The 17,068-nt window shown below is 36.3% G+C and overlaps 1 protein-coding gene across 4 annotated transcripts in view; it reads left to right on the top strand.

Annotated features, from left to right (window-relative positions):
* LOC138325502 (solute carrier family 4 member 11-like) overlaps positions 1–16,211 on the top strand; it is a 110,079-nt gene extending 93,868 nt beyond the window's left edge. For all 4 annotated transcript variants that reach the window (XM_069271199.1, XM_069271200.1, XM_069271198.1 and 1 more), the window contains exons 13-19: positions 2,502–2,757; positions 3,162–3,268; positions 7,891–8,059; positions 10,216–10,389; positions 10,905–11,100; positions 11,747–11,916; positions 12,204–16,211. In XM_069271199.1, the coding sequence (XP_069127300.1) occupies positions 2,502–2,757; positions 3,162–3,268; positions 7,891–8,059; positions 10,216–10,389; positions 10,905–11,100; positions 11,747–11,916; positions 12,204–12,264 (1,133 nt within the window). In that variant the 3' untranslated portion in view covers positions 12,265–16,211. The remainder of the gene's footprint in view (positions 1–2,501; positions 2,758–3,161; positions 3,269–7,890; positions 8,060–10,215; positions 10,390–10,904; positions 11,101–11,746; positions 11,917–12,203) is intronic.
* Positions 16,212–17,068: the final 857 nt, after the last annotated feature.

The following is a 17,068-nucleotide window of genomic DNA, read 5'->3' as shown; positions in this document are numbered from 1 at the left end:
TAACACTCTGTAACTTCTGCAGTGACATTGATATACATGTACTAACACTCAGTAACTTCTGTAGTGACATTGATATACATGTACAAACACTCAGTTACTTCTGTAGTAACATTGATATTCATGTACCAATACTCAGTAACTTCTGCAGCGACATTGATATACATGTACTAACACTCAGTAACTTCTGTAGTGACATTGATATTCATGTACTAACACTCAGTAACTACTGCAGTGACATTGATATAAATGTACCAACACTCAGTAACTTCTCCAGTGATATTGATATAAATGTACCAACACTCAGTAACTTCTGTAGTGATATTGATATACATGTACCAACACTCAGTAACTTCTGCAGTGACATTGATATACATGTACCAACACTCAGTAACTTCTGCAGTGACATTGATATACATGTACCAACACTCAGTAACTTCTGTAGTGACATTGATATACATGTACAAACACTCAGTAACTTCTGTAGTGACATTGATATACATGTACCAACACTCAGTAACTTCTGTAGTGACATTGATATACATGTACCATCACTCAGTCACTTCTGTAGTGACATTGATATACATGTACTAACACTCAGTAACTTCTGTAGTGACATTGATATACATGTACCAACACTCAGTAACTTCTGTAGTGACATTGATATACATGTACCAACACTCAGTAACTTCTGTAGTGACATTGATATACATGTACAAACACTCAGTAATTTCTGTAGTAACATTGATATACATGTACCAACACTCAGTAACTTCTGTAGTGACTTTGATATACATGTACCAACACTTAATGACTTCTGCAGTGACATTGATATACATGTACCAACACTTATTGACTTCTGTAGTGACATTGATATACATGTACCAACACTCATTAACATCCGTAGTGACATTGATATACATGTACCAACACTCACTAACTTCTGCAGTAACATTAATATACATGTACCAACACTTAGTGACTTCTGCAGTGTCGTTGATATACATGTATATATATACTAACACTCTGTAACTTCTGCAGTGACATTGATATATATGTACCAACACTCAGTAACTACTGCAGAGACATTGATATACATGTACCAACACTCAGTAACTTCTGCAGTGACATTGATATACATGTACCAACACTCAGTAACTTCTGTAGTGACATTGATATACATGTACCAACACTCAGTAACTTCTGCAGTGACATTGATATACATGTACCAACACTCAGTAACTTCTGCAGTGACATTGCTATACATGTACCAACACTCTGTAACTTCTGTAGTGACATTGATATACATGTACAAACACTTAGTGACTTCTGTAGTGACATTGATATACATGTACCAACACTTAGTGACTTCTGCAGAGACATTGATATACATGTACAAACACTCAGTAACTTCTGTAGTGACATTGATATACATGTACCAACACTCAGTAACTACTGCAGTGACATTGATATACATGTACAAACACTCAGTAACTTCTGCAGTGACATTGCTATACATGTACCAACACTCAGTAACTTCTGCAGTGACATTGATATACATGTACCAACACTCTGTAACTTCTGTAGTGACATTGATATACATGTACAAACACTTAGTGACTTCTGTAGTGACATTGATATACATGTACCAACACTCAGTAACTTCTGTAGTGACATTGATATACATGTACCAACACTCAGTAACTTCTGTAGTGACATTGATATACATGTACCAACACTCAGTAACTTCTGTAGTGACATTGATATACATGTACCAACACTCAGTAACTTCTGTAGTGACATTGATATACATGTACCAACACTCAGTAACTTCTGTAGTGACATTGATATACATGTACCAACACTCAGTAACTTCTGTAGTGACATTGATATACATGTACCAACACTCAGTAACTTCTGTAGTGACATTGATATACATGTACCAACACTCAGTAACTTCTGCAGTGACATTGATATACATGTACCAACACTCAGTAACTTCTGCAGTGACATTGATATACATGTACCAACACTCACTAACTACTGCAGTGACATTGATATACATGTACCAACACTCAGTAACTTCTGTAGTGACATTGATATACATGTACCAACACTCAGTCACTTCTGTAGTGACATTGATATACATGTACAAACACTCAGTAACTTCTGTAGTGACATTGATATACATGTACCAACACTCAGTAACTTCTGTAGTGACATTGATATACATGTACCAACACTCAGTAACTACTGCAGTGACATTGATATACATGTACAAACACTCAGTAACTTCTGCAGTGACATTGATATACATGTACCAACACTCACTAACTTCTGTAGTAACATTGATATAAATGTACCAACACCCAGTAATTTCTGTAGTAACATTGATATACATGTACCAACACTCAGTAACTTCTGGAACATTACTAGTTTTGCCATTTTGCACTTATTCTAAATGATAGTAAAGCACATCTTGATATGCATCTCTGTATTTCCAGATTTTAATAAAAATTACCACACTCCCGCATGTGAGGGAGGCAGTCACCCAGCCGTCCAATCAGATGCCATGTCCAACGGTAGTGTCGCTAACCTGACTAACACCTTCACTACACTAATCTCTGTAACTAACGACAGCGCGGTGCCGACCCATGTCACTGGCGTAGGCGAGTGTCTCCGAGAAAACAGTATTCTATTTCTCTTACTAATGCTTGGTACCGTATGGACAGGACTTACCCTTTATAATTTCACAAAAACGTACGTATTACTCATACATTGACAAAAAATCTATATTTCATTAAATCTCTTGATTTTTAATACCTAATTTTGACTTTAAATCAATATCTTCTTTGCTTGAACTTATCTATCTTAACATATTTCTCAAAAATTATAATATAAAGCCTCTTGATTTTCCTTGCTTATGTCTTACTTTCCTAATCAATCAATTTCTTCGTTTGCTTGAACTTATCTAATTACTTTAACCAGTGTAAAGGCGTTTTGTTTTTAAACTTTTCATATAATTTGTACTACTAATAAAGAATGTAAAATACAATGAAATTGAAACCATATTTCTCAACTTTCATTGATATGAAAGATGGATTACTTAGACACTTTCCTGAATGCTGTACAAGAGGTACTAACTAGATGTGAATATATTGCAGGCCGTTCCTAAATGCAGGTAAACGTGAGATGTTAGCGGACTATGCACTTCCTGTTGCTGTCATCGTTATGTCTATTTTTGGATCCATTGTCTTCAAGGACATCAAATGTAAGTATAGTATTTTGTATCAGATCTAAGTCAATGAGTGGGCATCATCAAAGAAATACTGTAACACAACTTTATAGGTCACCTGAGACGAAGTCTCAAGTGACCTATTCTAATCGCCTTTTGTCCGTCGTCGTCCATAAACAATTTACATTTTCGACTTCTTCTCCAAAACTGCTGAAGCAATTTCAATGAAATTTTGCACAAACCTTCTAAGGCATAAGGCCTATCAAAATTGTGAATAATATGGTCTCCACCCCCCAGGGGCTGTGGGAGGGACCAAAAGGAGTAAAATTTCAAAAAGTTTCTTTGATTTAACATGTTTCAAATGTGAATTTTAAAAATTATGAATTGTATGAAATTATCTTCGATACCTACAGTTGACCCTCGATAATCCAAACACCTTCGTTCCCAGCCGAAACCGTCCGGATTACGAGTTTTCCAGACTGCCAAGTTCTGTGTTCTTAGTCAATTAAATTGTCACTTACGAGTTACTCCCCTTATCTTGTAATCAATGATAGGCTTTTATGTAATGTATGTGTACTATAATATTTACAGTCAGTGGTGAATTGCTAGTATAAACCCCGTTGATTTCAACCAAATGCTACTCAACTTTATTTCTCGTTAGATTGAGTATGTCACGCGCAATTTGGAGCTGCGTGGATGAATTTATGTTGGTCCAAATCAGAAACTTTTGGTGTTTTCAGTATCGAATGTACGTTCGATGAACATGTACATGCATCAAAATAGGTTTATAAAATAACACATATACATGTACGTGTGTAAATACAAATGTAGAAAAGTTACATTGTTTATGTTACTACCGTACCGCTTTGAGCAATGCTTCCGTGATTAATAAATGTTGTACAATGTACAGTTTTGCACATTCTGATGACGTCGCAATGTTTACATGTTGTGTGTCGGTGAGTCTGTGTTGTTCGCTACAACATGTAGATCTACATCCTAGACTATTTGTATTTTTAACACCATTGGTTGTACGCAAATGGATAAGATGCATGTATGTCAGGACAACATCAGTCTTTGTGTTGGATAAAATAAAATTTAACCAAAACGACCTAGCACGACAAAGCATTTATGTTCACCTCGGGGGACAGACAAGTCATGTACGTTATCTACTAGGCCTTACATACAAAATGTACGTTTGGGTGTTTCGATATATCACTGAAACGGAATACTACAATTGTAGCTTTACAATACTTGTAATAGATATCCCTAATATTTATTGAAGTGTTTGAAACAACAATATAAATATAAGCTAACATTTTGAGAGCGTTAAACGTTCACAGTAGTGGGCCTACCTGTGGTTGTACATGTTCCTCGAAACGACGTTCCGATACATTTGAAAATCTCCAAAATCCGGAAATAATGACATGCAACCTTTTAAACATCTGTGTATTCAAGTAATTTCAAACGTGAACTGATCAAGTAGAACTCAAGTGATCACAAAATTGAAGAAACTCTCTGTTTGTCACACCTCCTTGACACAGGCGGTTTGAATCGGACGCCGCGTCACAACTACATAAAATATCCTACCACGTTATGAATTGTGTAAGCGTGTGTAATTATACGAAGTAAAATATTAAAACCAAAGTGCTTTGCACCATGGTGTTTTAACAACAGATAAATAAAACGATTTATAGTTTCATACCGGGAAAACCCCAGATATATGCTTCATCAGACGGAACTCATTTATTGATAAATTGGCGGTAATTTCCGCCACTTCGAGTGGCTGTTCCAAATGCCTGTCGGAACCAAACGATATAATCCATTTTTAGCCTTATAAATGCCATAAATACTATTAAGTGTAAATTTTGAGCTATGAAAATAATAGTTAAGACTGTAAATATAAGGATTAAAGTCTCTTTCTGGTGGTTCTATCGAAGGATAAAGTTGAGTAGGGTATCGATATTTGTTTCATGGACCGCTTCGCGGTCCATTCCAAATATCGATACCCTACTCAACTTTATCCTTCGATAGAACCACCAGAAAGAGACTTTAATTCTTAAATGAATACTTTGTTTTTATGTTTTATAGGTGTTTTTTTTAGCTCACCTGGCCCGAAGGGCCGGTGAGCTTATGCCATGGCGCGGCGTCCGTCGTCCGTCGTCCGTCCGTCCGTCCGTCCGTCTGTCTGTCCGTCAACATTTCCTTTAAATCGCTACTAGTCATAGAGTTCTGCATGGATTGTGACCAAATTTGGCCACAAACATCCTTGGGGGAAGGGGAACAGAACTTGTATAAATTTTGGCTCTGAGACCCTGGGGGCAGGAGGGGCGGGGCCCAATAGGGGAAATAAAGGTAAATCCTATAAATCGCTACTAGTCATAGAGTTCTGCATGGATTGTAACCAAATTTGGCCACAAGCATCCTTGGGGGAAGGGGAACAGAACTTGTATAAATTTTGGCTCTGAGCCCCCCGGGGCAGGAGGGGCGGGGCCCAATAGGGGAAATAAAGGTAAATCCTATAAATCGCTACTTGTCTTAGAGTTCTGCATGGATTGTGACCAAATTTGGCCACAAACATCCTTGGGAGAAGGGGAACAGAACTTGTATAAATTTTGGCTCTGACCCCCTGGGGGCAGGAGGGGCGGGGCCCAATATAGGAAATAAAGGTAAATCCTATAAATCGCTACTAGTCATAAAGTTCTTCATGGATTGTAACCAAATTTGGCCACAAGCATCCTTGGGGAAGGGAAACAGAACTTGTATAAATTTTGGCTCTGAGCCCCAGGGGGCAGGAGGGGCGGGGCCCAATAGGGGAAATAAAGGTAAATCCTATAAATCACTACTTGTCCTAGAGTTCTGCATGGATTGTAACCAAATTTGACCACAAACATTCTTTGGGGAAGGGGAACAGAACCTGTATAAATTTTGACTCTGACCCCCCCGGGGGCAGGAGGGGCGGGGCCCAATATGGGAAATAAAGGTAAATCCTATAAATCGCTACTTGACCTAGAGTTCTGCATGGATTGTGACCAAATTTGGCCACAAACATCCTTTGGAGAAGGGGATCAGAACTTGTATAAATTTTGGCTCTGACCCCCCGGGGGCAGGAGGGGCGGGGCTCAATAGGGGAAATAAAGGTAAATCCTATAAATCGCTACTAGTCATAGAATTCTGCATGTATTGTAACCAAATTTAGCCACAAACATTCTTTGGGGAAGGGGAACAGAACTTGTATAAATTTTGGCTCTGACCCCCCAGGGGCAGGAGGGGCGGGGCCCAATAGGGGAAATAAAGGTAAATCCTATAAATCGCTACTTGTCCTAGAGTTCTGCATGGATTGTGACCAAATTTGGCCACAAACATCCTTGGGAGAAGGGGAACAGAACTTGTATAAATTTTGGCTCTGACCCCCTGGGGGCAGGAGGGGCGGGGCCCAATAGGGGAAATAAAGGTAAATCCTATAAATCGCTACTAGTCATAGAGTTCTGCATGGATTATAACCAAATTTGGCCACAAACATCCTTGGGGGAAGGGGAACAGAGCTTGTATAAATTTTGGCTCTGACCCCCAGGGGGCAGGAATGGTGGGGCCCAATAGGGGAATTAGAGGTAAATATTCAAATTTCTTCAGAAAATAAACAATGAACCTGTATCCAGAATATTACTTGGCATTACAAACCAGGTGAGCGATACAGGCCCTCTGGGCCTCTTGTTTATATCATTACCTTAAGAATATTAAATAAATGTATTTCTTTTTCAAAATACAGAACCTAAAGTCATCGTTAATTGTGTTCTATGTATGCATATAGCCACTTGATCTGTCTTACGGCAAATTATGTTTCAAAATGCCTAACCAAGGATCAATATCATTTGCGTTCTTGGCAAAAAAAAACCAATGATAACAAATAGTTGTGAATATTTTAAGAACTAATATAATTGTTATTTTGTATATTGTGTGTTTTTATTGACCATTTCCACAAGTCTTTGCTTTCTGGCTTACATGGCATGTAAATGGCATGTGCCGTAGCCTTTATATCTTATACCACAGACGATAAATTCAAATAGATTCACATACATTTAAAATGCCTTTAATTTTGTGAGCATTATCTCACATTATTGTATCCAAAACTCACAGCAATATATATTCTGCATGTGAAACCAGTAAGGTATCGACAGCATACGTACCTGTACCCAAGCTCAAACTGCATGATGCGTATCTCATTTACAATACTGCAGTTTGATCTCCTATAGAAAACCAGTGATCCGTTACATGACTGGATGTACCTGGGTGAAAGGTGTTCAGGTAAACACCCGTGGCTATGATCTGGCAGCAGTCATTTTAACAACACACACTAGTGTCATTTGGCAGTGTGTATTATACACATGACTACAAATTGTCCGCATTATTCGGGAATTTATAAACGTTCCCAAAATGGAGTTCGGGATTCGAAATCCGAATTTCCGGACTAGTGAGTAGAAATGACATGTCGGAAATCCGTTCCCTGACATTTCCATCCGGATTGTGAGTTTTCCAGACTATCGGCGTCTGGATTATCGTGGGTTCACTGTATTAAAATGTTAGAAAAGCTGGATGATTGATGAAACGTAGAAGTTTCATGAAGTTTCTTTTGAATGGGACTTTTATTTTATGTTTGATAGTAAAACCATTTGAGTATACACCAGCGGAGACCCTGTTTAAGGTTGCCCCTATCCACACCCTTCCAGCCTCGGCAGTGTTTGCTGCAGCAGGTCTTGGATTTAGTCTGTCTCTTCTATTCTTCATGGACCAAAACATATCCAGTGCTCTCGTCAACACACCTTCAAACAAGTACGTATTTACTAAACTACAGTTAATAGATTTTTGCAATTTTTCAGCTACTTCTTGACATCTTCTGGCAAAAGGAAGCCCAAACGAGCTAGGTGATGTCTGCCTTGAATTCCTGATTGATCATCTCTCTACCTCTGGAAAACAAATGTCTTGCAATTTACAAAAATATACTTCACAGTTTGCTGATTGCATGAAGTTGATGTTTTATTAAAATCTACCATTAATAATCAAGAAAATGAAGCATACTTATTGCACCTTAGCTTTCTAGATTTTGAATTTATTGAAGTTTCTGGAAAGACCTCAGAGGTAACAACACTTAAGGCGCTTATAAGCAGTCAGTCATAAAACCGCATGTATGGTGTAATTATTTATGACTATTTCTAACTTTATAAGAATTATTAATTGATACCTTGTGACAATTTCTAACTTTTTAGCTCGCCTATTTGAAGAATAGGGGGAGCTAATGTTGTCACCCGGGCGTCAGCGTTGGCGTCCCATTTCACGTTAAAGTTTTTGAGCAAGTTTCTGTTTCGTCAATTGTTTAAGCTCAAGTCATCATAAATGTTTATGATTTTATTTTCCTAATGTGTATGGATGCTGAACGTGATAATACAACCAATTTGGGGGCCTTTAGGGGTTTTTAGTATAGTCGTCGTGTTTCGTCCGTCATCGTGCACCGTCCGCCGTGCGTTAACTTTTTACATTTTGAACTTCTTCTCAAGTTTTACCAGTGCGATTTGGCTGAAACTTGCATGAAATGATCCTGACATGGTCCAGACAAAGTGTTGTTATTTTTTGGGTCAATCCGAAATCCAAGATGGCCACCACAGCCTCCATCTTGAAAACACATTTTGAACTTCTTCTCAAGTTCTACCGGTGCGATTTGGCTGAAACTTGCATGAAATGATCCTGATATGGTTCTGACAAAGTGTTGTTATTTTTCGGGTCGATCCGAAATCAAAGATGGTCGCCACAGCCGCCATCTTGAAAACACATTTTGAACTTCTTCTCAAGTTCTACCGGTGCGATTTGGCTGTAACTTGCATGAAATGATCCTGACATGGTCCAGACAAAGTGTTGTTATTTTTTGGGTCGATCCGAAATCCAAGATGGCCGCCACAGCCGCCATCTTGAAAACATATTTTGAACTTCTTCTCAAGTGCTACCAGTGGGATTTGGCTGAAACTTGCATGAAATGATCCTGACATGGTCCCGACAGAGTGTTGTTATTTTTCGGGTCGATCCAAAATCCAAGATGGCCGCCACAGCCGCCATCTTGAAAACACATTTTGAATTTCTTCTCAAGTTCTGCCGGTGCGATTTGGCTGAAACTTGCATGAAATGATCCTGACATGGTCCCGACAAAGTGTTGTTATTTTTTGGGTCAATCTGAAATCCAAGATGGCCGTCACAGCCGACATCTTGAAAACACATTTTGACCTTCTTCTCTAGTTCTACCGGTGGGATTTGGCTGAAACTTGCATGAAATGATCCTGACATGGTCCCGACAAATTATTGTTAAATCTCTGGTTGATCCCAAATCGAAGATGACTACCATGACACTATATCTAATTAATTTCCTATATGTTAAGGCCCTTGGGCCTCTTGTTTGAAATAAAACTTGTTGAAAGAAATTTAAAATGATCCTGACAAAGTGACACCATATATAATTAATTTTACTATTGTCAAGGTAGTCAGATGACCGTTAAGGCTCTTTGGGCCTCTTGTTTGAGTCTGTTAATTTGTCATATTTCCATGTTAAAGTTTTTGAGCAAGTTTCTATTTTGTTTATTGTTTAAGCTTAAGTCATCATAAATGTTTATGATTTTATTTTCCTAATGTGTATGGATGCTGAACGTGACAATACAACCAATTTGGGGCCCTTTAGGTTTTTTTTGAGTCTGTTAATTTGTCATATTTCCATGTTGTCTGTGTTTACCATAAAAAAAATATAAAAAAAATTATACTGCAAAAGAAGACATTTCAACTTCTGTTGGAGGCAAAATAATACAGACTGAGGGCACTGCTTGATATTTTTAAAAAGTAAATACTTGAACATCAACTTCTTCTGAATAGGCTAGGCGAGCTTTGCTGTTCTCCAACAGCTCTTGTTTTGTGTGAGTGATTGATACCATGCATATATGTGTGCTTTACAGACTAAAGAAGGGAGCAGCCTATCATTGGGACCTGTTTGTTGTGGCCGTTATCAACGCTGTACTGTCCATCTTCACATTACCATGGATACACGCTGCTCTACCCCACTCTCCCCTCCATGTGAAGGCTCTGGCTGACCTTGAGGACAGGATTGAGCAAGGTCATGTCCATCAGGTGTAAGTACTAATTAGTCACCTGCCAAATTAGACCTACATCATATGACATTTCGTAATTAAATCTAAAGTCAGTAATGTTTGTAATCAGATGGTCCAGTGTAACTGTAAATTGAAATCATTAAAATAAGTTTTTACATCCTTCAATTATTGTACCCTATCTTTCCAACAAAAGCCCCCACATTTTGCCAATTCTTAAGACATATCTGTTACATTTTGTAGCAGATTGTGGTATCAGAGAAGGTCAATGTGACCTATGGTTTGACCTGCAACAAAGTTTCTTCTTTCAGTTTTTTAAAGATACAGTAAATGGGCACAGTGTAGTAGTAATATCACTTTCAAATTGGCACTCTTCCTGCTGAAAGTAATCATTTAATCGGTGTACCTAAGATTTCATTCCTTAGCACTTGCAAAATCATCTTCAGGAACATCTACATGTATTTAAATTAATCTGCCTTTTCCAAACCAAGTTTTTCAACCGTAAATATATTATGATGAAACATTTTTCTATACTTCAGTGTTGTCCATGTACGAGAGACACGGCTGACTGGGATTATCTCCCATGTACTGATTGGTCTGTCCATGTTCCTGCTGCCCTACCCGATGGCCTACATCCCCCGCCCCGTCCTCGACGGTCTCTTCCTTTACGTAGCCATCACAGCTCTCTACGGAAATCAGATGTTTGATCGCATCCTTCTCCTCTTTACAGAACAAGTAAGTCTACAAAGTTATTACTCAAAATGTAAGTCTACTACTTAGTATTTACTTGGCTTTTTTTTCTTAACTTGAGGATTAATTTACTTAATTCTAAAATATGAATGCATTATTTCAGATAATGTTGACTTGCTAGTATGATTTGGTATGGCTTGCTTGGTTATATCCTATTTTTCTTTTGAAAAATTGCTTGGTTATATCCTATTTAAAACCAGGGTCATTTAAGTATACCCAAGTTTAGGATTGTAAAAGAAAGCCAAAGTACCTAGTGAAAATACCCCAACCTACAAACAGTACCTCCCATAGGATTTGAAATCTCTACCCAGAGGTGGAGGGGTTGTGGTAATATGGTGGGACATCTTCACCACTCAACTACTGTGGTCTCTGGATGTAGGGAAGGCATACAACAAATGAGACCAGGTGCTCAGGAAGGAAAAGCTTTTTCTTCTACTCCTTGTCAACGATCTTGCATTTCCATTTCTTGAGGGATTAAATATTTTCTGATAAAATGATTAAGAAAGTTAACTTCCAGAGAAGTATTGTCAAGTTTTGGGGAAGTATGGTAACAGCTTATGGAGGCTATATGAAACTTTATTTTTTTATTATTTTAACAATCCAACATTAACATTGTATACTTGTGTTACAGTCTGCCTACCCACCTAACCACTATGTCCGCCGCGTGCCCCAGAGGAAGGTTCATCTATTCACCGCTATACAGCTAGCCCAGCTGTTTATCCTGTGTATCTTTGGCTTCTCACCAATCCCCTACATGAAGATGGTCTTCCCTATCCTCCTCATGGTGCTCATGCCAATCAGGTAAGGGATTCACTTCTTTTATTCAACTATGATGTAAATTACCAAGGCTTAAAAAGTAATGCACATGTATTAGGGCTTTTATATACAGCAACTGTAAACCACTTTTTAGCTCTATTACACTAACAGCACCAGCTCTGTTAGCATATGCTACATTGTATTCAGATATTTTTTTTCAAAATCCAGAAGTATCTAACTGAATTAAATGTTTAGTTCTGATCTTCCTTAATTATGAAGCTACATATGTTTATTAGTATTAACTTTAATAATTAATCATTGATATTTCACAGACACAAACTGGTTCCCAAACTCATCGAGCCAAAATACCTAAAGGCCTTGGATGGACACTGAGAAATATTCTATCATCAGAAACTGTAAACAGTGGATCATGGGGTTTGTGTTATGTAGTGTAATCACTACCCTACTGTATGTTGAATTGAGTGTCACTTTACCAAATTATGTCGTAAGCTGACATTCATCTGGCCTTCGATGTCACAACGCTGATAGAAAAAGATGTCGTCATTTAATGGAATTGTTTTATGTCTCTGAAATGATGAAGACTACAAATGGTGCCAAATTTGTAAATACAGGTCATTACAGGTAAAAATATACTGCAGAATATTGTTCCTATATAAGTTGAATCTACAAATCAAACCATATAATTTTGAATACACAATTTCATGTCATGATTTTGAGGAAATAACTTTTTTTAGAAAACATTTTGTTTCCCTGGAAGTCATTTTATAAACCTGTATCATGATGTGACATTAGGTTATTAGCCTGCATTTTACAGGTACTTACAATACCTGTATGGTAAAACTGACTAACCTGTATGGTAAAGCTTACAGGTAAATCATCTATATGGTAAAGGTGACTTCTATGTATGGTAAAGATGAATTCTCTGAAGAATAAATATGGCCCACCTCTTCATTTTTAAATTTACCTGGGTTTTACCATATGTTACCTGTAAACGGATACACCTGTAGTATATTCTCACCTGTACCTAGGTATACTACGATAAACAACGATTCCCCGGGGTGGGGAAGCACGCCTCAGTTCTACTGAGTAGGAGGAGGTACTTTTATGTTATATATATGCACACAGAATCAAAACTGTATATAATTAACAATTGCAAATGCACTCCATTTTGTATATAGAGTTGTTGACAACATTTGTAAATATTATACATTTATACATATCATATACATGTAACCAACTAAGCTTTAGAATACATTTTATCGTAGAATTTGTAGAATTATTATTTTGTATAATTCCAGAAGTTGACTTCTGAGAATACAATGTTAGAGTATAACACGTTAAGATTTAATTTTACTTCAATACGTTATGGAAATTTATACTTAAATTTCTACTTTGTAAAATATGTTGGCCACTTATAATTAGAGATAAGGTGTGATCATGTTCCTGAGGTATATAATGTGATGATGCAATTTTGTAGTTACTGGTTAGAGTTTGCTGAAAGTTGAATTTGTATTTAGTTTGTTAAGACATTCCCAGCCAGTTTGATGCCTAGAGGCTGCTGCAATTGGTTTTGAAGAAACTGTATCAATGACAAGAAAGTCTACTGTAATCAGTTCTTTTCAATGTCAAAAAAAAAACCTGATTTTCTTTTTAATAAAAGAAAAAAAAATTGAAACCAATAAAAAAAATTGCGATCTTGCTACCGGAGCTTGAATAATTTACTCATCTCTTTTTTTTATTTTTCAGAAATCATATTTTCTTTTCATTGACACTGCTTATGCAATCTAACAAGTAGTTGTATTATTGACTTTTATTTTCTTATTTAGAACCCTTTTATTCTGTCTTTCTGATATCGTTGATTTTTATTATACTGTGGCAATTTGAATCCTTATTAGCTGTCACCCTTGTAAAATCTTGTTTAGGCCTATTCCACTATTATTTGAAAAGTAAATAACGCTATATTGCCTCAATTTATATGATGAAAACCTTGTTATGGATGATGTCACCAGTGATTTGTACAGTAAAACTTTAATAAAAACAACTTTGCCATAATTTGTATACAAAAATTAAGTAGAAAAGGTGTAATTCTTATATTGACGATTCACAAAACCACTATTAGATGTGAAAAGGGAGGTAACTTATGTTAGCATTAAAGTAGGTTTTACAACAAAGAGAAGCGGTAACCGACTCTACTGTGTAGTAGCTATTCTACTGTAAAAAAAGCTATTTTGCCATGTTAATGATAACCCTTATATCGTGCCAAACTGCCTGTTTGCCATAAACATTGTATAAATATAAGCATTTCATTAGATATATGAAGAAAAGATACATTGCCATTTTTTCCATTGTGCTAAAAAAATAGATTATTGTTGTTATAATGCATATTTTTTTCAGAATCAGAGATAGAAAGTTGAATTGTTTTATATTCCTATAAAATATATGGCTATATTTATATAAAGTGTTAAGTAATTGTGATGTACACTATTTTAAATCCATCTATAGATCACTGCTTTATCTACTAGTAAAATGCTGTCATCTTACTTTTATCTTGATATATTGGACCATGTCAAAAGATTTGGATTCATCAAATGTAATTACCGGTTTATATGAATAAATGAAACTTTTCTTAAAGGGAAAAACACAAATCAAGTTAATATACCCTGGGTAGATATTTAACAACATTCAATTATTTGTGATTAATTTTAGCATAGCTGAAGCATGCACTTGCCCTCATTGGTTTCTTAATTTTGACAGAAAGTTGCCTGCTAGCTAATCATAATTTTATGTAAGGTAGCCATTCCATATGACATGTTACTTCGATTTTATATTGTGACATTTCTCCGAATCTCTGGTGATTGTTCCCGCTACCTGCCTCAATTATAATGCACAACTATGCTACACTAGTTTGTCATGCAGTTATGCATATTACTTTTCAATGATTATTCTAAGTGTACAGTTTTATCTAGGCCCAGTGTCATCCAAAGTTCCTCAACTGAAGGAGACTTCTTAACATCATATTCTCCACACAGAAGTTAAGAGGAAAATTGAAGGTTAAAAAGCATTTTCTTATTTGCTTTAATGCTTTCCTATGGATAATTTTAAAGATGCTCCACCGTCGAAAGAACATGAATGATATTTATTATTTGAACAATGATTGGTGTTTAATCATGTGTATATATGCCTAATTAACACAAAAAATTACATAAAATAATTTATTTCACCTTTGGTGCATGTGCAATCATTACTTCATTCCATATAGGATATAGTGCTACGGATTATTTTCTAGATGCAATTAATTATTTTTCATATTTTTAACTTGAAGTAAAATTAGAACTGAAAACTTTTCAATGGTGGTAATGGTGTAAAGTAAGTAACTTTTGTAACTGAATTAAAATACTAAATCATCTGCTCCTGTTTTTTTATAGTGAAAAAATACCATTTGTCAGCGGTGGAGCATCTTTAAGTTAAGGAACTCCTTATAGATAAGGAATGTTGATGAAAGTAGACCTTGGACACAGTTCCATCAATATTCTTTACTTTAAAATCCCCATAGAAAAGCATAACAGTATTAAGACAAGATTTAAGATGTTCTCCTTAACTTCTATAATTCCCTCAAGGAAGCAAAAAAAAAAAACTTATCTATTAGGAATGTTGATGATTCTGAGCCTGGGTATTACAAAAAGTAAATTAAAGCATATCTAGGTCTAGAACCTACTTCTTGGTGGTGATGTTGAGATTTTACTTCTAACCATTTCATGAAGCAGACATTCCATCCTAGAGTATAATCATTCCTTATTACTCGGAAATCACAATCTTGTTGATAATTAACACTGGTTGTTGATATTTAGGTCTAATTACTCGGAACACGAGCATTAACCTGTATAAAGCTCCCACGATCTTGTTGATAATCAACACTTGTTGTTGATATTTAGGTTGAAGTACTTGGAACACGAGCGTTAACCTGTATAAAGCTCCCACGATCTTGTTGATAATTGACACTGGTTGTTGATATTTAGGTCTAATTACTCGGAACACGAGCGTTAACCTGTATAAAGCTCCCACGATCTTGTTGATAATTAACACTGGTTGTTGATATTTAGGTCTAATTACTCGGAACACAAACATTAACCTGTACAAAGCTCCCATGATCTTGTTAAACACTAGTTGTTGATAGTTAGGTTGCAGAGTAAGCTGGTTTGTAGAATGTTATCATTCTAGTCTGCACACACATCATTACCAGCACATAAGCCTGTGATTTTTATTTGTTGGTTATATTTTGTTAATGTTCTTAACCAATAAAAATATTTTCTGAAAACAAATATACCGTTTTATCCTTGTTTTTATCCCCCGCTTTCGCCGAAACGGGGGATATTAATTTGGGTTTGTCTGTCTGTAACACTTCGTTTCCGTGCAATAACTGTAACAAATATAAACCAATTTTCTTCAAACTTGGTGACAAGGTTAAATGCCATAAGGGCTTGGCCAAGTTTGATCCCGACTTTCAATAGACCTTATTTAGAGGAGTTATGGCCCTTTGCTTAAATAAAAAAAAAAATCAATTTCTGCACTTCCGTACAATAATTGTAATAAATATTAACTGATTTTCTGCAAACTTGGTAACAAGGTTCAATGCCTTAAGTGCCTGGCCAGGTTCGATCAACTCTTTCAGCTTTTATTTACTACAAATTTCATTTTTCTGCAGTTTCTGTGTAATAACTAACAATGTTAAAACTAATATTGTTAAAACTTGGTTACAAAGTTAAATGCCTTAAGGGCTTAGCCAAGTTTGATTGCCACTTTTGGCAGATCTTAATTAGCAGTGTTAAGGCCCTTTGAATTCATAAAAAAAGCCATTTTCTGCCACTTTTGTACAATAACTGTAATAAATAATAACCGATTTTCTTCAAACTTGGTAACAAAGTTAAATGTCTTAAGGGCTTAGCCAAATTCGATCACCACTTGCGACGTACCTTATTCAGTTTATTTTTTCATGTTTCAGCCATGGTTAAACCTAACCTCAATTATATTTACCTACAATATGTCCTGAAAGCGGGGGATGGAAATTCCACGAATTCGCTTGCTGTATTAGAATTATCTGTGAGACATAAATCCCCTCACCTCCAAACATCAACATAGCACTGTATGCCGAGCTCCATCCCATATTATGCATGTTTAT

The sequence above is a fragment of the Argopecten irradians genome, chromosome 6, assembly GCF_041381155.1.
Source record: "Argopecten irradians isolate NY chromosome 6, Ai_NY, whole genome shotgun sequence".
NCBI classification, from domain to species: Eukaryota; Metazoa; Mollusca; class Bivalvia; order Pectinida; family Pectinidae; genus Argopecten; species Argopecten irradians.
Note: the sequence above shows the minus strand (reverse complement) of the source record. Positions and strands in the feature narration are given on the sequence as shown.